This window comes from Aquarana catesbeiana, linkage group LG07 (assembly GCF_042186555.1).
Source record: "Aquarana catesbeiana isolate 2022-GZ linkage group LG07, ASM4218655v1, whole genome shotgun sequence".
NCBI classification, from domain to species: domain Eukaryota; kingdom Metazoa; phylum Chordata; class Amphibia; order Anura; family Ranidae; genus Aquarana; species Aquarana catesbeiana.
In genome coordinates this window covers 111157502-111179430 of record NC_133330.1, presented here as the reverse complement: position 1 = coordinate 111179430, position 21929 = coordinate 111157502, and the positions used below count along the sequence as shown (strand labels likewise).

Here is a 21929-nt window from a genome sequence, read left to right as displayed (position 1 = left end):
TCACCTTTACCCTCAGCTTCTTTAGCAAGGCAGTGGTCATCTTGGAGGTGTGTTTGGGGTCGTTATCATGTTGGAATACTGCCCTGTGGCCCAGTCTCCAAAGGAAGGGGATCATACTCTGCTTCAGTATGTCACAGTACATGTTGGCATTCATGGTTCCCTCAATGAACTGTAGCCCCCTAGCACTCATGCAGCCCCAGACCATGACACTCCTACCACCATGCTTGACTGTAGGCAAGACACACTTGTCTTTGTACTCCTCACCTGGTTGCCGCTACACAAGCTTGACACCATCTGAACCAAATAAGTTTATCTTGTTCTCATCAGACCACAAGACATGGTTCCAGTAATCCATGTCCTTAGTCTGCTTGTCTTCAGGAAACTGTGGGCTTTCTTGTGCATCATCTTTAGAAGAGGCTTCCTTATGGGACGACAGCCATGCAGACCAATTTGATGCAGTGTGCGGCGTATGGTCTGAGCACTGACAGGCTGACCCCCCCCACCCCTTCCCCACCCCTTCAACCTCTGCAGCAATGCTGGCAGCACTCATATGTCTATTTCCCAAAGACAACCTCGGGATATGACGCTGAGCACGTGCACTTAACTTCTTTGGTCGACCATGGCAAGGCCTGTTCTGAGGGAACCTGTCCTGTTAAACCACTGTATGGTCTTGGCCACCATGCTGCAGCTCAGTTTCAGGGTCTTGGCAATCTTCTTATAGCCAAGGCCATCTTTACGTAGAGCAACAATAATTTTTTTCAGACCCTCAGAGTTCTTTGCCATGAGGTGCCATGTTGAACTATCAGTGACCAGTATGAGAGAGTGAAAGCGATTAACACCAAATTTAACACACCTGCTCCCCATTCACACCTGAGACCTTGTAACACTAATGGGTCACATGACACCGGGGAGGGAAAATGGCTAATTGGGCCCAATTTGGACATTTTCACTTAGGGGTGTACTCACTTTTGTTGCCAGTGGTTTAGACATTAATGGCTGTGTGTTGAGTTATTTTTAGGGGACAGCAAATTTACACTGTTATACAAGCTTGTACACTCAATACTGCATTGTAGTGTCATTTCTTCAGTGTTGTCACATGAAAAGATATACAATATTTACAAAAAATGTGAAGGGTGTACTTACTTTTGTGAGATACTATACATGCCAATTTTACCAGATGAATAGCTATGCAAAATAGACTCCCTGGTTCCTAACATAACGGTACTAAATAATGTTTATCAGCAGTTCTATCAGGAAAGCTGTACAAATGAGAAAATGTAGAAATGAGCCAGATGCAATATTAGATACTGTAGCTATTGAGGACTTTAAGTATTTATAGGCTAATGTATGTATACTACCTTGCTCTGCCTGTGCTGTGTAATTTGTTTTATTGGTTATGTACCTGGTGAGATGACAAACTATAAAAACACCCTACTTTGTTACGGAAGAAAGCTTTTTGATGCTTTCTCTTCGTTATCCACAGTAGTTTTCCAGCCAGTTCATCTGATGGAAGCAATTAAAATTACAGCTCCTTATTTTGGTGTGTTTGCCAAAACAGAAGAGCAGGTCAAAGTGAAACTAGCTAAGAGGTTTCATTTTTTTTTTTTTTTTTAATTTGAAAAAGGAAAGTTAGAACTTTTGGAAGGTTGCTATTGCTCTCTGTGGCTCCATCAGGGAGTAACCCTGCATTTCCTGCCCTCAAAGACCTCACAAGATATAAGTGGACCACTCCTCCCGCATCCCACCTATGACAGTTGTCACTGAAACAAATGTCTCTGTTAAAAGATTTTTCCTCCATTCCTGTTCTTGCCTAAATAAAAGATGAGGATTTACCCTCTCGTTCTCTTGGGGAGGATGGTTACCGAGACAAATTGTGAGGTTAGTCCTTCCCAACAGGTACATGAACAGCAATAAAAGCCTATAACTTTCCAGATTTTGTTAAACTAGAAAAATTCTAAGAACTAAATGTTCCTATGCTTTACAACTAAGGAAGCGTCCATCTTAGCCTATGTTTAATCTGCAGTTGCCATGGTGCTGCACATGTGATCAGTTATGGCTCCAATCATTTGATGGTTTGACAGTTCATTTGAGAGCACAAGCAACTGTAATGCCCTGTACACACGGTCGGATTTTCCGATGGAAAAAGTGCGATAGGATTGTGTTGTCAGAAATTCCGATCGTGTGTGGGCTCCATCGGACTTTTTCCGCTGGAATTTCCGACACACAAAGTTTGAGAGCAGGATATAAAATTTTCCGACAACAAAATCCGATCATTTAAATTCCGATCGTGTGTACACAAATCCGACGCACAAAGTGCCACGCATGCTCAGAATAAATTAAGAGACCAAAGCTATTGGCTACTGCCCCGTTTATAGTCCTGACGTATGTGTTTTACGTCACCGCGTTCAGAAGGATCGGATTTTCCGACAACTTTGTGCGACCGTGTGTATGCAAGACAAGTTTGGCACAAAATCCGTCTGAAAAAATCCATGGATTTTGTTTTTGGAATGTCCGATCAATGTCCGATCGTGTGTACAGGGCATATCAGTTCTCATTTGCAGTATGCTGTCACAGAATGTAGCTGTTTAGAGGAACCCTTAAATCAATGGGTTTAGTTTCACTTTAAGTTGAGGGTGTAGGAATAGTGTTTCTCATATAGTTGGTTTCTAACTGTCCAATACAACAACATCGGTAATATCTGATGATTCACTATGCAACCTGTCCTAGCCCACTTCACATCAGGTGTGCAAGATTGCATGGGCTCATTATGGCTAATTCAATCCTACATAACTACATATATGGACACCAATTGAAATTAGGTGACAGATGCTTATTCTAAAGCTGGATACACACTATACAATTTTCTGTAGATTTTTTTCCTTCAGATTTACCAAAACCATATAATATGAGGTCAAACCTTAAGGCTATGTTTCCATTAGTCCGTCCCCAAAGTTGCGCGATTTACACTGCAACTTTACAATGCGATTTATGTTGCGATTTGATGCGACTTTAAAAACGACTTTGATGTTCTGCGATTTAGCCAGAGTGATGTAATTCCTTATCCTGCTTATAGTTATTTCCCCTTCCTGTCTTCCACACTCACGTACATCAATATAGGAAGTGATGTATTTGGGAGGAGCAGAGATCATGTGCTTCCGTAGACTTCCGTGGAAGTCGCAACAAAGTCGCGGTGTCAGACATGTACATGCGACTGCATTGCGACTTAATACCTTTCTATGGAGAACAAGTCGCACCAAAGACGGAACAAAGTAGTGCAAGAACTTTTTTTGGAGACGCTGCGACTTGATTCGCACTAATTAGAACGGGGACCATTGAAATACATGGGTTTTGACTTGTCATGTGTCAAGTCGCAAAACAAGTCGCAGTAGTGGAAACAGTGCCTAAGAGTTTCAATTTGTATGCAATCGGGCAGGCCCTTGCACTACGTGGTTTTGGCAAATCTAAAGGAAATCAGACAACAAAAGTTGTATATGTGCATGGGGTCTCAGGGTCACCATACATGTTACAGTCCACTTTAGATTTACCAAAACTATGTAACAGGAGGACCGATCCAAACCACTCAATCAATTTGTATCCAAAATAAGGCAAGCCCTTGAACTACTTAGGTACTGTATTGGTAAATCTAAAGGATATTGTACAATCAGATTGTAAATTTCATGGTGAGCTTTGCTGTCATGCATTTTCCAGCATAGGTGACATGCACAGACATCCATTTTGCATATGCATTGCAATTCATTAGAAGGAATTCCTGCATGCTGCATTTTGGATGTGATGACCTGCAGTTTTTCATTTAAATGGAGAATTTCATATGCCTGAAATGCTCAATACTCTGGGCACTCTGCTGTGAACAAGCCCTTTGACTCTCCATACCTACATAGCTGCTGAAACCCAACTGGCAATCAGTGCAGTGTGTCACATCAAACTTACTATAGTAATGCTTCTGGAAGCTTTCAAGTAAACCTTAACTGAATGACATTTAGTTTTCCAATGCACTGTGCATCACAACCAACTGCCATTTATTTATGTTATAAAAATACTTTTTTAATCCTTTTTTGCATATCATTGCAGCAGATCTTCTGCCACCTTTGCAGCTACTTTCTGCATACATTCTAGAGATGGGTGCATGGTAGCTCTAGGCAGGTTTCCCAATGGTGACAATAGTGGTCCACACCTGTATAATAATATGTGTAAGGCTGGCTTCACACTATCTTAGCATGCAGCTCACCGCATGGGTCCAGTGTGTCTCCGTTCACCTTTTCAGGTCTGATTTCATTTTTGGGCTGAATTCAGACCTGAAACGGACCAAAAGATGCACAGGGCTCCTGTGCAAGTTTGCATCGGAGCCACAGCGGAGATATGTGAACCGGCTCCATAGAGAGCCAGTCAGAATCTTCTGCTATTGCAAATTGGATGTGGTGAACCCCCCGTCATCAACACAGGCATGTTAACTGTGGGCACCTGGCTGTGACAGCTTGTAGCTTCACAGCTGCGTGCACATTGTGAATGGTCCCATAGTCTTCTGGGACCTGTCATGTGTCCCAGAAGACTGCGGAGAGGGAGTATGGAGGGAATTTCCACTTCTGATCACCTAGGCGATCTGAGCAGAAGTGGAAGCGGGTACTTCTCTTTTGGGTGGAGCGCCGCTTCAATGAGGAACTGTTAAGTTTAGTTCCCCTTTAAGTAGCCAAAACTAAAGTTGAAAAAACACTGAGAGCAGGCAGCAGCTCTTTATTGCAGGAGAGACATGCTATGTCTAGTCTCTTCTGCAATACTACACACTTACTGGCCCGCCCACAGTCTTCTATTAAATGCATGCTGGTCTGGGCATGTGCAAGATGACGCCATCTACCGTTGGCCAATCAGAAGCCTGAAAAACGGGCACTTGGGAGAAGGTGACAATGGTGGTTGGTGAAGAATGTAACCGCTGTATCGCTGGAAGGTAGAAGTGACTATAGCAGGAAATTTAGTTCCACTTTAGACTTTGTCTGTAGATGTCTGGGTGGATTTAATAAAACGTTTCTGCAACAAAGTCTAGATTACCATTCAAAATCTGACCAATTCATGCTGAATCTGCAGATATTCCAGCCATAGGTGCTCCTGATGGTACCACCTTGCTTGACAAAAGTCAAATGAACAATCGACTTTTGTCAAAGGTGGAAAGTTGTCTGCCAAACAATCTGGAATCTTGGTGTGCTTTGTGAATTTCTTCTAGATCTGTGCAATAACCCAGTGTGAGACTTTGCCTCTGTGCAGGAACTTCCTGTAATAAACACCGGTCCCTGCTGCTCCATCTCCTTGTGCAGGCACTGCAGGGTGACTGGTCTTGTCTCCGTCCCTCCTGTTGTTTTCTGCAGGCAGCCTGTAGTGGGTGGAGCCTGCTGGGCCCCTCCCACAGCACTGATGATGTTGCTGTGACTCTTACAAGATAATAGCTTGATTTGCAAAGGCATCTGGTGCATACAAAGTAAATTCCTATTATTTGTGGCTATTGTGTATAAAAAATGAAAGTTTTGTGTGGCTTTGATTACTTAATTCAGATACATTAATATTCCGTCTAATAATCCTGCTTCAGCGAAAGTGATGAATGCACTAACAGTTTATAAGGGGGGGGGGGGGGTGAATTGGATTAGTCCATGCATATTAAATATTCGATATATTATTTATCAACACTTTTGTGTATAGGCTGCAGAGATCGGCAGGACTAGAAGAAAGTAGACATACAACTACAGAGGAAAGAACACTGACATTCCTCCAACCACGTGGTCACCCCATCACATGACACTCGTGTTCTCCACACGTGCTGCAGCCTTGTGACAGCTCGGAGTGGTAAACTATGGGCGGCGACATTCCTCATATTCCACCAATCATATACATCGCATACTTATACACCCAAAAAGAGAGGCGGGGCTGACCCCGCCACATCTCTCTCCTCCAAAACGTGACTTCGCTTGTGGCATCTCGTGACGCCGAGGCGTGAATAGAGTTGCGTAAGGCAAAGCGTCGACAAATCAGAACGCTAGATATGCCTAATCCAAGTTGAGGGAGCCAATGGGCTGCTTTTAAATGGATAATATTAGTCCAGGCAGCGTCTTTTAGTGGTGGATTACCTAATTAATAGTCACTAAGAGCCCTCCATCGAACTACGTCATTGTCTGTGGTCGACAGCCTGTTGGTCGAGAAAACTAGCGCAGAAAAAAAAAAAACCTCGTTTGCATAGAGGCTGTCAGCTGACCAGTCAGCGTATAGGGTGCATGAATAATTCAGTGAATGTGAAGCCGTGCTCTGTCTAGCCTGGTTGGCTGTTATTGCGATCAGGATGTCGGCTCCTCAGCCTTCAGTCGAGTCCTCTACCTCTCCGGCCGCTCCCGGGTGTCTTCTGGGCCAATCCTTTCCCCTTGTGCTGAAGAAACTCATAGAGAACCCTCCGAAGAACTTTCTGGATACAGGAGAAGTGGGTGAGGAGATATAAGTGGCCATGGCGCCTCCTCCCTTAGCTGCCATCGGCCATAACCCACATTTCTTCTGGTAGAGGCAGGGCTTAGCAAGGCTGCTTGTAGATGCATGGCGGTAATAGGAGGACTGGTGGAAATGTGTCACCAGAAAGGTGGCCACATATCAGTATTCGGTGTCCCTTCTAGTGGCCTTGCTGTAGGCTGAGGCTCGCTTCCTACCCTATGTGGGTTTACATCACCAGAGGCACAATTAAAGGTTCCACCTCATTGTGTATAGCACAATTATGATGTTGCTGTGACTCTTACAAGATAATAGCTTGTTTTGCAACGGCATCTGGTGCATACAAAGTCAATTCATATCATTTGTGGCTATTGAGTATACAAAAATGAAAGTTTTGTGTGCCCGGAGTTTGGCTTTAATCACTTCATTCAGGTAAATTAATATTCCTGGTCTAATAATCCTGCTACAGCGAAAGTGATGAATGTACTAACAGTTTATAGGGGATTTTTGTTTGATTAGTCCATTCATATTAAATGTTCTATATATTATTTATCAGCACTTGTGTATAGGCTGCAGAGATCGGCAGGACTATAAGAAAGTTGACATACAGCTACACCGAGCTTATGGTAGGTGATCACCTACCTCCCAACTTTTTAAAATAAAGAGGGACGCCTTTTAGCACACAGTATGTAAGGCACACATATAAGGACACATCTATGCCATAACTAACCTCAGTTCATTGACCACAAAGAACTAATATGCAGAAAATAATTGGCTAAACCAGGCAAGTGTTTTTTTGATCTCTGTTTCTCCCTAAGGGCCCTTTCACACAGGCTCTCCGATCAGGTCCACCTGTCAGTTTTTCAGGCGGACCTGATGGGATGCTCCATTCAGCCCTATGGAGCGGAAGATGTCAGCGGTGACATGTCTGCTGACAGCCGCTGTTATCCAATACAATCCTGTCAGAGAAATCCAGGCGGATGTAGACCTTATTTTCCATCCATCTGGCGGATCAGACTGGATGAAAATGGACAGGCGGTCCATTTTCATCCAATTTCCCCATAGAGGTGAGTGGTGCTCTGACAGGTCCGTCTCAGCACAGTGAGCGGAGACAGACCTGTCATCCGCCTGCTGAGCGGGGATCAACGGATCAATCCCCCGCTGAGCAAAGCCCTTATATTGGCTTTTCAAAATAACAAATGCAGTGATATAGAGCAGTGTTTCTCAACCTTTTTCCAGTCGAGGTGCCCTTGCAAAGTATTTTCAGTCTTGAGTCACCCCTGTCCAAGGCTTGCATCACGTTACTGTGTTTCAGAACGCACGCTAAATTGCGCTCATTCCTCACATGCATACAAATGATCTGCTCATTAGGGTTGCCATGAATTCTTCATGGTACCCCAAATTGGTAAACATAGGGTGATTTGGTACACAATTTAAAATAAGTCTCGGGGATGACTTTTCCTGCATTTCTGCGGTTAGGGAAGCCCATTGCAATGAATGGGCTGCCCTGCATGCAGCCACACAGATGTGAACGAAGGTCTTGTTCACATGTGAGGTTCAGGGGTTATAAAACCACATGGTTGAGCTGTTTTTACCATCCCTATCTGCTCCCTCTTTAGCTGCAGCTGGAAGTATAACCCCAGGTGAATAGGGCTACACTGCAACCGCCCCACAACTGTGTGCATTGCTTGTGGTGTGGTGATGCTGCATTTACAGTGTTAACGCACATACCTACACATGTACGTACACACTTGCATACATATATACGCGTAAACACACATACATACATGCAGACACATGTACGTACATAAAGACAGACACATACACACACACACACACCCATGTATACATTCCTTTAAAAGTTACAGTACAGTACCTTCCCTCACTGGGTACTACACTGTAGGGGGGAGGCAGAGAGCACAACACACATTCCCTCTCCCTTTGCTTTTACTTTGCTGAGTCTTACGGAGCTCGCTTCCTGTGCCGATGTGCAGTTTGGCTGGGGATCTGGAGATCAGTCTCATCTGACAGCCTTTCTCTACCAGGATCCTGGCAGTACCCCAGGGTGCGCGGAACCCTGTTTGAGAAAGGCTGATAAAAAGAGTAGAACCCTGTTTGAGAAAGGCTGATAAAAAGAGTAGTGCAACAGAATACTTCTAATTAATAAAATAGTACCTTTGTATAGAGATGTACACAAGACCAAAAAGAGGGACAACAAAGGCAGGCCATAGACAGTGCTTAGAAGGGGAGTCCCGTCTCCCCCCCCCCCCCCCCCCCCTGAGCAGTTGTCTGCTCCGACACGGGGGTGGGTGGGGGAAGCCGTGTCTGCCATAAGATAGTGATTATTGCTAGCAGCTATAGCAGCCGCTATTGATAATCGCTAGTGAATCCGGCAGGCTAGTTGTACCCAAGCTGATCGATTTGATCAGCTTGGTACGTTCAACCTGCCCACACATGGTTTAAATCTTGGCCGGTTCAGCACCTATGGCCGGCCTAAGGCTGCACAAGGAACTTGGGGTCAAAAGAGGGACAGTTCCCCTAAATGAGGGACAGTAAGGGGGTATGGTGATCATATAGCTGCGCATACTCAGCCTGATGTTACTCCTTTTACTGGCCTGGTGTGGTGATTGGCTTTTTAGGGCTCTTCTAAAGGGCGATAAACTTTTCTGATCCTCAGGCTAGGTTCACATGTGTGTGTGTATGTGTTTTTTTTTTTTTTTTTTTTTTTAATGCGAGAAGGTGCGTTTTTGGGTCCATAGACTTCAATGAAAGTGCATTGCATCAAAAACGCATTTATATACTTTTTTGGTAGGGTTTAGTGTGTAACATCCAGTCCCCTTCTCCTACCAAAAAAAAAAAGCATGAAAACGAAATAAAAAGATAAACAATGTGCATGAACAACGCACACACAGTCTTTTTGGCCACATTCACATCTAGTGTATGCTAGATGTGCTTTTTTTGTGTAACCTATAGGGCGGCTCATTTTATTTAAATGCAACAAACAAAGCTCCTTAACCTTTTTCAGACATAGAGCAACACACACTTCTGCATGCGTTCACTAAACGCGCAGATGTGAACAGAGCCTGTACACGATCAGAAAATCGTATGAAAAGTTCCACTTTCAAAGCGATCGTACGATTATCTGAATATTAGTACAGAGCCTTTGAGAGCCGATCACGGCAGTTCATATATAGATATATGAACACAGATATAATACGATCGGACAAGCACAAAAAAAAGTTCTTGTATGATACGAGATTGTACAGATTTTCCATTAATCAGTACAGTTGTCATCTGAATATACAATTCAAATACACTACAACACATTACATCACTTCCAACTTTCTATTAGTTGTACGAGAATTGTAACTTTAGTAAACTTCATTGTTGATATGAGATTAGTATGCAAAAAAAAAAAAAAGATCATTCGGCCGATAATCTCATCTTGTATACCAGGCATTAGAGCCACTCATTAGACAGATTTTTACAGTTTGGCAGATATGGACAATCCAATTGGAAAAATCTGTGTATTGGAGACAGTTCCTTTCTTTTCTAATTTAGATACATTGTACTTAGAGGAACCTGGAAGTCGCCATTGCTGATTTTCTTTTTCTGCAAATGTTAGGCTAGCCATACACACATGGATTCTGCTCATTCAGTCCTGTGGGCGGAGCAAGAGAAATCACTAGATTCCCCCAACCTTCCATCCGCTGGTTATTGTATTCTGACAGCCATATTTGTCTGAAAATCCAAACAGTGGCTACATCTGATTGGGTGGAGTCACTATTTTGGCATGAGAATGTTCTGCCCAGCTCCTTCGATTATTAAAGGAGAAGTTCCGCTTTAAGCATTCCTCTCCAAGCCGCAAGCTGTCAAAGCTGGGTGCCCACAGCTGTAATGCTGGGGAGAGAGAGAGAATCGAGGGTTTGGGCGGCCACATCGTTGGATCCTGGGACAGGTGAGTGTGTGCTAATTAAAAGTCAGCAGCTACGCTTTTTGTAGCTGCTGACTATTAATAAACACAAAAAAGACTAACTCTGTGTTAAATCGCAGGTCCCTCGGAGATGCTGGCATCTTCTCCTCAGCTTTTTCTGGGTGCTGGCCTTTGGCTGGCTGTATGTCTTGATTGGCCCGTGCGGGATGATGTCACTCCCATGCATGCGCAGCAGTCATTCACCCTGACACTGTGCTGGAAATGTCAACGAAGCTGCACATGCGCAGCACCTTGTACATTCCTCAGAGGACGGCGAACAGACAGATGCGTTTGACAAACTCCATAGTCCTGGCAGGATTACCCATGACTTGAAATTTTGATGCTATAGCAACAATAGGCTGAAATTCAAAGAGTATATGGTTATCGTTGTCGTCCAAGTGGACGTACAATTCTTAACTATATGGATGTGTTACATTCATGCTCCGCATTTGCAGCTTAGCCCATTTTATTTGATGCTTTTATGCAAGACAAAGCAATTCTGTGGGAAAATAATTACTTGATCCCCTGCATATTTTGTAAGTTTGCCCACTCACAGAAATGAAGGGTCTATCATTTTTTTTCATGGGTGTATTTTAAATGATAGAGACAGAATATCAACCAAAAATCCAATAAAAAAAAAAAAAAAACAATACAAATGTTATAAATTGAGTTGCAGTTTAGTGAGTAAAATAAGTATTTGATCCCCCTACCAACCAACAATAATTCTGGCTCCCACAGACTGGCTACAAGATGTGCTCATGTGGTATACAGATTAGTCCTGTCAATTTAACCACTTTCCGCCCGCCATATAACAGAATGATGTGCGCAAAGTGGTTAAGTTATCCTGACTGGATGTCATATGATGTCCAGCAAGATGAGCTGCGATCACACGCCTGCGGGGGTGCGCTGCATGGCGATCGTTGGTGTTTTGTGTGCCAGTCTGACGTAGGCTCTTTACCATGTGATCAGCTGAGTCCAAGCACAGCATAAACAGGAAGAGCTGTGTATCGACTTTTACTCCACTCGCGCTGACAGACACGAGTAGAGGAGACCCCATCGGCTGCTCTCCTGACAGAGAGGGTCTGTACTGATTATCAGCGTAGCCCCCACCAGGGACGTTACCCAAGACCACCAGGTATGACCAGCAGGGTTGCCAATCAGTGCCCATTAGAGGTGCCAATCAATGCCCAGCAGTAATTCCTGTCAGTGCCTCATCAGTGCTGCCTATCAGAGCCATCTATTAGTGCCTCCTCACCAGTGCCCATCAGTGCAGCCTCATTATCTCCCATCAGTGAAGGAGAAAACTTACTTATTTACAACAGAAATAAAGAAAAACTTTAATTTTTTTCCAAAATTTCGGTCTTTTTTTTAATCAAAAAATAAAACCCCGGTGGTGATCAAATACCACCAAATTAAAGCTCTATTTGTGGGGGAAAAAATGATAAAAAATTTGCTTGTGTGCAGTTTTGCATGACCGCGCAATTGTCATTCAAAGTGCAACAGCTCTGAAAATTGGTCTGCGCAGGAAGGGGGGAAAGTGTCTTGTATTGAAGTGGTTAAGAAGGTGCTCCTAATGGCAACTCATTATGTGTATAAAAGACACCTGTCCACAGAATCTTTCTTCCATTCAAACTTCACCATCATGATCAGACCAAAGCTATCAAAGGATGTCTGGGACAAGATTGTAGACCTGCACAGGGCTGGCTACAAGACCATCAGCAAGAAGCATGGTGAGAACGAGACAACTGATGGAGAGATTATTCGCAAATGGAAGAAATGTAAAATAACCATAAATTGCCCTTGGTCTAGAGCTCCATGAAAGATTTTGCCTCATGAGAAAAGTGAGGGATCAGCCAAGAGCTACACCGGAGGAGCTTGTGACATAAAATCACACTCATAGGTTGGACTTGTGTCTTTTTTTCAGCCTCGCCTACTATGTAACAATGTGAATGATCTCAAGCCAGTTGGGACCACAGCCACCAAACAAACCATTGGTAACAATACGCAGCCATGGATTGAAATCCTGCAGCACCTCCTCAAGAAGGCACATGTACAGGCCGTCTGAAGTTTGCCAATGAAACATCTAAATGATTGGGAGAAAGTGCTGTGGTCAGATTAGAGAAACATTGAGCTCTTTGTTGTTAACTTGACTCACTGTGTTTGGAGGAAGAAAAATGCTGACTATGACCTTAAAGCGGTGTTCCAGCCGTAATTTTTTTTTTTTAAAGTCAGCAGCTACAAACACTGTAGCTGCTGACTTTTTTAATAGGGACACTTACCTGTTCAGGGCGCCTGCGATGTTGCCCCCCCGAGGCCGATCCGTCCCTCGCATCGTGTGCCGGCGCCGCCATCCTCACTAAAGGAAACAGGCAGTGCAGCCTTGCGGCTGCACTGCCTGTTTCCTATTGTGCATGCGCAAGTCCCCTGGCGATTTCTAAATGGGCGGCTGTCTTCTGTGACATACACAGGTCCCAGAAGACACCGCACCCAAATTTCCCAGAAATCAACGCAAGGAGGAAAAGACTGAAGATCACCGCAGAATAGGAAGTGTCAGATTAGGATGATCTGCCTAGCAACAGGCATTTCTGATAAGTAAATTTTTTTTTTAATGTATTTAAAAGGAGCGTTTTTATGTATTAATTTTTTTTTTTTTTTTGGGTGGACCTCCGCTTTTAAGAACACCATCCCTACAGTCAAGCATGGGGCTGGTTCTCTGCTAAAGTAACAGGCTGACTTTGTTGCATTGAGGGGGCCAATGGATGAGTTCATGTATTGTAAAATCTTGGATGAGAACCTTCTTTCTTCAGCCTGAACACCTGAAGATGGGTGGATGAGTCTTCCAGTATGACAATGACCCAAAACATACCGCCAAGGCAACAAAGGAGTGGCTCAAGAAGAAGCACATTACGATCATGGAGTGGCCTAGCCAGTCTCCAGACCTTAATCCTATAGATAGAAAATGTATGGAGGGAGCTGAAACTTCGAGTTGCTAAGAGACAGCCAAGAAACTTTAAGGATTTGGAGAAGACCTGTAAAGAAGAGTGAACCAAAATCCTTCCTGAGATGTGTGCAAACCTGGTAACCAACTACAAGAAACGTCTTACCTCTGTGCTTGCCGACAAGGGTTTCTCCACCAAGTCATGTTATGCTTGGGGACCAAATACTTATTTTACTCACTGAACTTCAACTCCGTTTATAACATTTGTATTGTGTTTTTTTTTTTCTGGATTTTTGGTTGATATTCTGTCTCTATCAATTAAAATACACCTATGATAAAAATTCTAGACCCTTCATTTCTTTAAGTGGGCAAAATCTGCAGGGGATCAAATCCTTTTCCCCACTGTAGGTTTACGTTAACTACCTCAATAATGGAACCACCCCAATACCTGGACACTTATACCCCTTCCTGCCCATCACAATTTTTCTGTCACACTTTGCCAATTACATAGTCATGTACCCAAAAAAAAAAAATATATATAATAATAGAAAAAAAAGCATGGCCGGACCTCTTAAATGTGAGATCTGGGGTCAAAAAGACCTCAGATCTCATATTTACACTAAAATGCAATAAAAAAAACAACTTTTTTTTTCTTTTTTTCTCTGTATGTTGTACATGCATACATTCTTCTAGGGGAATTCTAATGATAATTTGTTTGCTACCTCACTATTTGCACCGCTTTTGGATTCCCTGCTTTCTGCCAGTTTTACATCAGGAAGGGTGAATTGCTGTGGGAGTGAGCACTTGGGTGGGGTGTTGCTCTCAAAAGCTCCATGGCTTTTCCCACTATTCAACTTTTAAGGAACTTTTGCCCTGCTGCTGCTTTTGCTTTGCAAAAGAGCCATGTAGAACTCTGATCTCTCTCTGGTTGTTTCTAGTTCCCATCTACAGTGACCTTGGGCACCTCGGGCCTTCATACTCTAACCAGCTGCCTGGGTTTGTGAGTACCTTGTTGAATTTATCACCATGCAGGCACAAGTCTGTATCTAGACTCATAGAGGTCGATCCTACTGCACAGTCTGGCCTCATCTTGTGCTGTGAAGATTCCAGGGATGTTTACTGAGGACATTGATGTCTGTAATCTTGAATCCTATGACCTTGGCTCTGTCAGGTGAGGCCATGTCCCTACCTTGCATTTAACACATGTGAAACAAATCAATGAACCCTGTGAATATTATGCTATTGCTAGCAATATTCCCCTTACATTTGACAATGTATATATCCTCTGTATAAATAAGTGAAGTGTCAACACAACGTTATGTGAAAACATACACTTTTGTGCAAATATCTTAAACGTGAATCTGGCGCTCACACCTAAAAAATCTTATGTAGAAAAAAATTAAAGTGCATAGGTATAATGTTTCTCAATCTCAAAAATAATTCATAAATAAAGTGCAACTGTGCAAAAAATAAAGTTCATCTTCCCAATTTCAATCAAAAATATGATCCAAAAGTGCATCTATTTAAAAAAAAAAAAATCAAAGTCCATATTTACAATCCCACAACGAATTAAAAGCAAAATCGTAATCCAACTCTTGATGCAATTATACACCCGATGAGCTCCTTCACCATAAGTCCTAAAGTTAACTCACCAGAAATTGTAGCTGGTCAAATTATAAACCAGTAACTGCGCTTTTTGTGTTGTATATCAGGCAAATCCCCTCTCCATCGTGCTGTCTTTAACGTGTCCTCTTGTCAGTTTCTCTCCCAAAGGAAAAAGATCTCCCATAGCGTAATACCATTCAAATAATGCATGTTTATTAAAACAATTTTTTTAAAAGCACTCACATTTCACAAGTGTCTGTCCGACACTAGGGAACACAAACATGATGATTTGTATATAATAGTCGGCTCCGGCTGCAGTCTCAAAGGCTGCAAGCACGATCACAGAAACACCCGATGTCAGCATCCTAGCCCTGTCCTACTAGTTTTGTTATTCAGCGTCCTAACGCTCCTTGGAGGTTCTTTGATTTGTTTCACATGTGTTAATTACAAGCCATTTATTACTTGGTTACAGGATTTTTAGATCTGCGCTGCTCACTTCCCTTTTATCTGTATCAACTAGTGTTTCACTAGTACCAAGTGGCAGCATTTCTAGGTAGAATCCTCCACCATCCATCAATATTTTTGGCGTTGTTCCTTGTTTTATTTTTGGTCATGTCCCTGGCTTGTCATCGGGGTCTCTACTGCAGTTACACAAGACTTTTTGTGTCCAATTCCTTGCATGTGCTGATCGCAGGTGCTCTAAGCATGCTCCAGCGCCTTCAATATCTGATCACACAACGGGTTTAGAGGTGATCGGCCCAATGACTGAATCGCACTGAGGGTCCCTACAGCCTTTCTATGGTTATGTTGCCTTTGAGAAATCCCAGCCTTCTGTCATTATCTCAGACATGCATGAGACTGTTTGGGCCCCTTTTGTTGTACATTCTTATCTGCATCTGGAGGTTCAACCTGCTGTCTTCAGCCTTGGGTCTTTTAGAGCTCTTGCAGATGCAAAGAGATAGATAGATAGATAGATAGATATATAATATAATTTTTTTTTTATCTCATTGGCGGCAATTCTATTCTTTTTCTGGATACACGGATTTGGGTCAGATTGACTCCGACCTCTGACTTATACATTAAATCCACGGACAGGAATCAACTTTTACTATTTAATAGTTACCATCCACTGCACATGTTTAAATCGATCGTGAAGAGTCAACTGCTGAGGGTTAAACGTATTGTCAGTAATGAGATAGTAAGGGAAACAAGATTACAAGAGATGTGCCAAAAATTCAGGGAACAAGGTTGGTTATCCAGAGAGGATGATTATACAGGAATTGATTAAAATTCAAAATAAGGATGTAACTTTTACCTTTAGGAAACGTAAACAGGAGAGACCAAGATTACCATTTATTTTTCAGTTCCATAGTTACAGTGAAAACATCTTTAGTATTATTTAAAAAACATTGTCCCCTTCTAAAATGGTCCTATCCCCAGATAGATATTTTAGAACAAGTTCCCATAAGAGCCTATCGGCATAATAAGACTCTAAGGGACTCTCTAGTTAGTTCTGAGTTTAAGGCCAGCACACATGAAACAAAAATGACATTCTTGGGGGAAAAAAAGGGATGTTATCCCTGTTTAAATTGCATCCAATGCAACTTACTACTTAAAAATGATCATTACACTCATCCTACTAATGGAGAAAAGGTCGTAAATAATGGCTTCCACACATGCCAATCCTCCTATGTGGTATATATCCTCACATGCCCCTGCAGTTTGATATGTGTCGGAGAAAAGATCAAGGATAGAATAGCCCAGCACCGCAGCATGATAAGACACAAACAGCCCAGTTTACCAATATGGAGACATTTCCTAGAAAAAGGGACACAAGGAATCTGATCTGCACTTCATGGTATTAGAGGAAGTATCCAGGGATAAAAGAGGGGGTGACAGAATTTTAAGAAACGGGAGGTATGATGGTTTAACAAGTTACAGTCTCTTCATCCAAATGGAATGAATAGAGATTCTTTGATCTGTATCTATTCCTATAAACATGGATTGGGATTTATACAATCATATTTTTCTTCCCTAGATTCAATGGAAACTATACAGGATTTGAAACAGGGGAATCATCTTGAAGATGATTACATGGAAAAAAATGTTTTGATATAGCAATATTGAGAATTATCAACATTTAATTGCTGTGAATGACTTATTCTGAGAGAGAGGAGTGGGATGTCAGGTTTTCACAATATTAGATGTAGTGGCGTGGTTGATATGGGTTTTGTTCCCCAATTGATCGTTACAGTCTGATACTTACTATATGTACGTAGTAGATTCTCCCTCTCCTCCTATGTTTCTACTTTTTCTACTTAATTCTTTTTTTTTTTTTATGTGTGTGTGTATGTATATGTGTATGTATAATATATGTATGTATATGTGTGTGTGTGTATATATATATATATATATATATATATATATATATATATATATATATATATATATATATATATAGTGTGTAATTTTTTTTAAAAGCAAAGGCCCTACAGATTAAAATGGTGGGTGTTGCAATCATTTTTAATTTTTTTTTTCACACCGTATTTGCACAGCGATTTTTCAAACGCGCTTTTTTGGGAAAAAACTTTTGTAAATTTTAATGCACTAAAACACACTATATTGCCCAAATGTTTGGTAAAATATAAAAGATGATCTTATGCCGAGTACATAGATACCAAACACGTCATGCTTTAAAATTGCACACAACCGTGCAGCGGCGACAAACTACATACATTTTTAAAAGCCTTTGCAGGTTACCACTTTAGATTTACAGAGAAGGTCTACTGCTAGAATTACTGCCCTCAATCTGTCCTCAATTGCTGTTTACATATGACACGGGTGGTTTTTTTTTTGTTTTTTGTTTTTTTTTATCATTCTTATTGTTACCACAGGGCATGTATATATCCCCTATGATAGCAATAGGTAGTGACAGGTACTCTTTTAAAAGAAATAAAAAAAAAATTGGCGTCTATTAGACTCTAAATCTCCTCTGCCCTCAAAGCACCTGGCCACACCAAGATTGGTGTGATAGATTGCTTTCCAATTTTCCCAAAGGCGCAGTTTATATCCAGCAAAACCAAAGTCATGAAATGCTCGTAGCTTCCGTTTCTTGGGCCATAAAAGATGATTGGAGCCGTTCTGGTCTCTGATCAGCTCTATTGTCAGCTGGCGAAACTACCAGCTGCATTCTCTGGTTCCCCGGTGGGACAGGAGAGCCCGAGAAAACCATGGAAGACAACGGGAGGAGAACGTTTATTCCTACTGCTTGTAAAAGCAGTCTAGCAGTCTAATTAACCGCTAGGATTGCTTTTACATGAAAGCTGACCGCTGTCTGAAAAGAATGATCCCTAATGAACGAAAAAAGAGATTGATCGGTGGGTATGCCCACCATTAGAATACCTCCCTGCTTCCACCCACTTCTAATGATGGGCATACAAGTACCGTTTTTTTTTTTAAATTTTTTAACTGTGGTGGTGAAATCACCTCCTACAGCGCTGGAGTCACGACTTTATGTATTGTGAGAGCAAACGCTGTTGCTGTCAGAATAAATGAACCTGTGCTGCAGCTGAATGGTGTACCTGCAAAGCAAATAATGGTTAACAATAAACAAAGTAACATTACAGTATAACAGTAAGACATACCATACCTGCAAAGCAAATACAATAAAATAAAATACAGTAACAAAAGAGAAGAAAATAAAACTTTTTTTTTTTAATTTGCACTTTTAGCTGTAAACGTTCCAGATTAGGGTCTCTAAAAATGTGATGACCATCTCATCTTTAGAGACCCTGTGTATGTGTGCCCTAGGACTGTGCAGTGCTGTACCCTATGCTAATATTCCACTAGTGTGTGATAGCGACGGAAACATTCGCTGATGCATAGATCAGGTTGGCCAGGACAGGAGAGACAATAATAGCGGGTGTCACACCTATATCCACATTTTCTGCAGACACAACATCTTCTTTGGGCAGGGTACCACGGAGGACTTCTGGGAAGTGCCTCTCATGCAGCCGTCTCACTGCATTTGCATTGGGAAGTTGGGCCACAGCACCGTCCGGAAACAGAAGGGCTGTGATGATTTCTTCCTGGAATTTTAGGAAGGATCCAGTTCGTCCTGTCGCTTTGTATAGCACATAAACGTTCTGCACTGAAATAAGTATACAGACCCTTTTTCTTTATACCAGTGTCTGGCCTTACGGGCAATTTAAGTACGGAGCCATCATCTGGTCCTTAAAGTCCTCTCCTCTCATGTTAAGGTTGTATTTGTGGACACAACACCAGTCGCTTTTGGAATTTTGACTGTCATATCTGCATGAAGGGAGGACAGAACAAAAACATTGGGGGAAGCCCCGTTGATTATATCGCATTGTGCCACATGCACCAATTCCACAATCAAAAAGGTGACTAAAGTGGCCATGTACAAATGGTACCCCTTTCCGAATAAGGGTGACACCAAGTCCCAAACAATGTTGCCAGTGCGCTCCCTATGTAGTCTTGTTAGTCTTTTTAGTTATGCCCATGAGTATGGATAGGGTCTGGGGTAAGCTGGGGTTCCTAGCACCAACTGGCCTCGAGATACGGAGCCCCAAAGTTGGTTTGGAAAATGTCATTCTCTGCTGCAGAAAAGTGCTGGACATTTTCTGAACCAATTTTTGGGGCCCTGTATATCGGGGCAACTTGGTGCTAGGAACCCCAGCTTTTGATATATTGCTAGTTCCACTGGGTTTGCACACCAAATTTGGGGTTCCTAGCACTAAGTGGCCCCGAGATACGGGGCCCCAAATTCGGTCAACTGTGTCCATCTGCAGCAATGTCATTTCGGGAACCTTTGGGCCCAGAGACCCCAAATTTTGGCTGCAGCTAGGGGGCATCTAGTAACCCTTAACTACCAAGTTTGAAGTTTGGGGGACCTATGGCTGCAAATGGGCACAGTGAGGCTGCAAATGGGCATTGTTGACCCTTTTTTCCACTTACAGTAGCTGCGCATTTCTCACCCTAGGCTTATACTCGAGTCAATAAGTTTTCCCAGATTTTTGTGGTAAAATTAGGTGCCTCGGCTTAAATTCGGGTCAACTTATACTCGAGTATATACGGTATATGATATCCTAGATTATTTTAGTGTTTTCATAGAAAATGAGTAATATTGATTCATATTTTTTACAGACCGATTTTCAATTTTGTTTGCAGTTCATATATATTCATTCTAATGTTCTTATGTTTGTGTTTTTTTTTTTTTTTCCTAGAAAAAGACAAGACCAATTTGGACAAAGATGACAGCTTTGATGGAAATTCATTCTCTGTTTCTGCGGCACTCATGCCACCTATCTGGGATAAGACCATTCCTTATGATGGCGAATCTTTCCACCTGGAGTACATGGACCTTGATGAATTCTTGTTGGAGAATGGCATCCCATCCAGCCCAACACAGCTTGCGCGGGCAATTCAAAACCCACTTATGCCAGTTGCTGAGCTGGAAGATGAAGAGGAGACCGCTTCCACTTCTGCATCCCCTGTGTCACCATCAGGTTTACTGCAAACATGTGAAAGCAAAGGTGAATTTGTTCAAGGGTTTTCTTTTAAAAATAAATCTTCATAGCCTAACCACTTGCCGACCAGCCGCCGTCATTATACTGGGGCAGGTCGACGCGAGCCGTCGTAGCTATACGTCGGCTTGCGGGATCAGGATAGCAGACGCACTCATGCCCTGCGGGGTTGCCAATGCTTGTGCCTGATGGTCGTGATGACCGCCGGCCACGAGAGATCATGGGCACAAGAGGCAGAACAGGGACGTGTGTGTGTGTGTGTGTGTGTGTGTGTGTGTGTGTGTAAACACACAAACTTCTGTTCTGTGAGAAGTGACAGATCGTGAGTTACTAATAGCTAGGAACCACAAACTTTCATTTCCTCTAGGTCAGTCCCCTCCCCGTACAATTGGAAACACACACAGGGAACACAGTTAACCCTTGATCGCCCCCTAGTGTTAACCCCTTCCCTGCCAGTGACATTTTTACAGTAATCTGTGCATTTTTATAGCACTGATCGCTATATAAATGCCAATGGTCCCAAAAATGTGTCAAAAGTGTCTGCCATAATGTTGCAGTCCCGATAAGAGTAGCAGATCACCGCCATTACTAGTAAAAATAATAAAAATGCTATAATTCTATCCCCTATTTTGTAGACGCTTTAAATTTTGCGCAAACCAATTAACATACGCTGCTTGCGATTTTGGTAAAAAAAAGAAAAAAAAAAAATATGTAGAAGAACACATATCGGCCTAAACTGAGAAAAAAAATTAGCTTTTTTTTTTAAATGGGGATATTTATTATAGCAAAAAGTACTATATATATATATATATATATATATATATATATATATATATATATATATATATATATATATATATATATATATATATATATATATATATATATATATTTTTTTTTGTTTATATCGCAAAAAAGAAACCCGTAGAAGCGATCAAATACCACCAAAAGAAATCTCTATTTGTGGCAAAAAAAGGACGTCAATTTTGTTTGGGTGCAGTGTCGCATGACCACACAATTGTCAGTTAACGCAGTGCCGAATCGCAAAAAATGGCTGGTCATTTAGCAGCCAAATCTTCCGGGGCTGAAGTGGTTAAATTTTATCTTATCCCTCACCCCCACAATATTTATTCACATACCTAAGGCCACTTTCACACTGAGGCAGTTTTCAGGCTAGTTATAGCCTCTAAAAAGCACCTGAAAACTGCCTCCTATTCTGTGCAATGAGTGCTTTCACACTCTGGCGGTGCGCTTGCGAGATGTTAGGAAAAGTCCTTGGGGCGCTATAAATAGCGCTTCCAAAATGCCCCTGCCCATTGAAATGAATAGACAGCGCTTTGAAAGAGCTGCAAAACGGGACTTTTTTTTTTTTTTTTTTTTTTTTTTAGCTCAC

At 42.1% G+C, this 21929-nt stretch overlaps 1 protein-coding gene across 5 annotated transcripts in view; it reads left to right on the top strand.

Annotated features, from left to right (window-relative positions):
• The window catches only part of TEF (TEF transcription factor, PAR bZIP family member), a 170311-nt gene that overhangs the window by 41513 nt on the left and 106869 nt on the right, over positions 1-21929 (top strand). For 2 of the 5 annotated variants that reach the window (XM_073592629.1, XM_073592632.1), the window contains exons 1-2: positions 6237-6476; positions 20237-20545. In XM_073592629.1, the coding sequence (XP_073448730.1) occupies positions 6338-6476; positions 20237-20545 (448 nt within the window). In that variant the 5' untranslated portion in view covers positions 6237-6337. Of the gene's footprint in view, positions 1-6235; positions 6477-20236; positions 20546-21929 lie in introns of those variants that run through there. The other 3 variants (XM_073592633.1, XM_073592634.1, XM_073592630.1) reach the window with 2 other exon arrangements.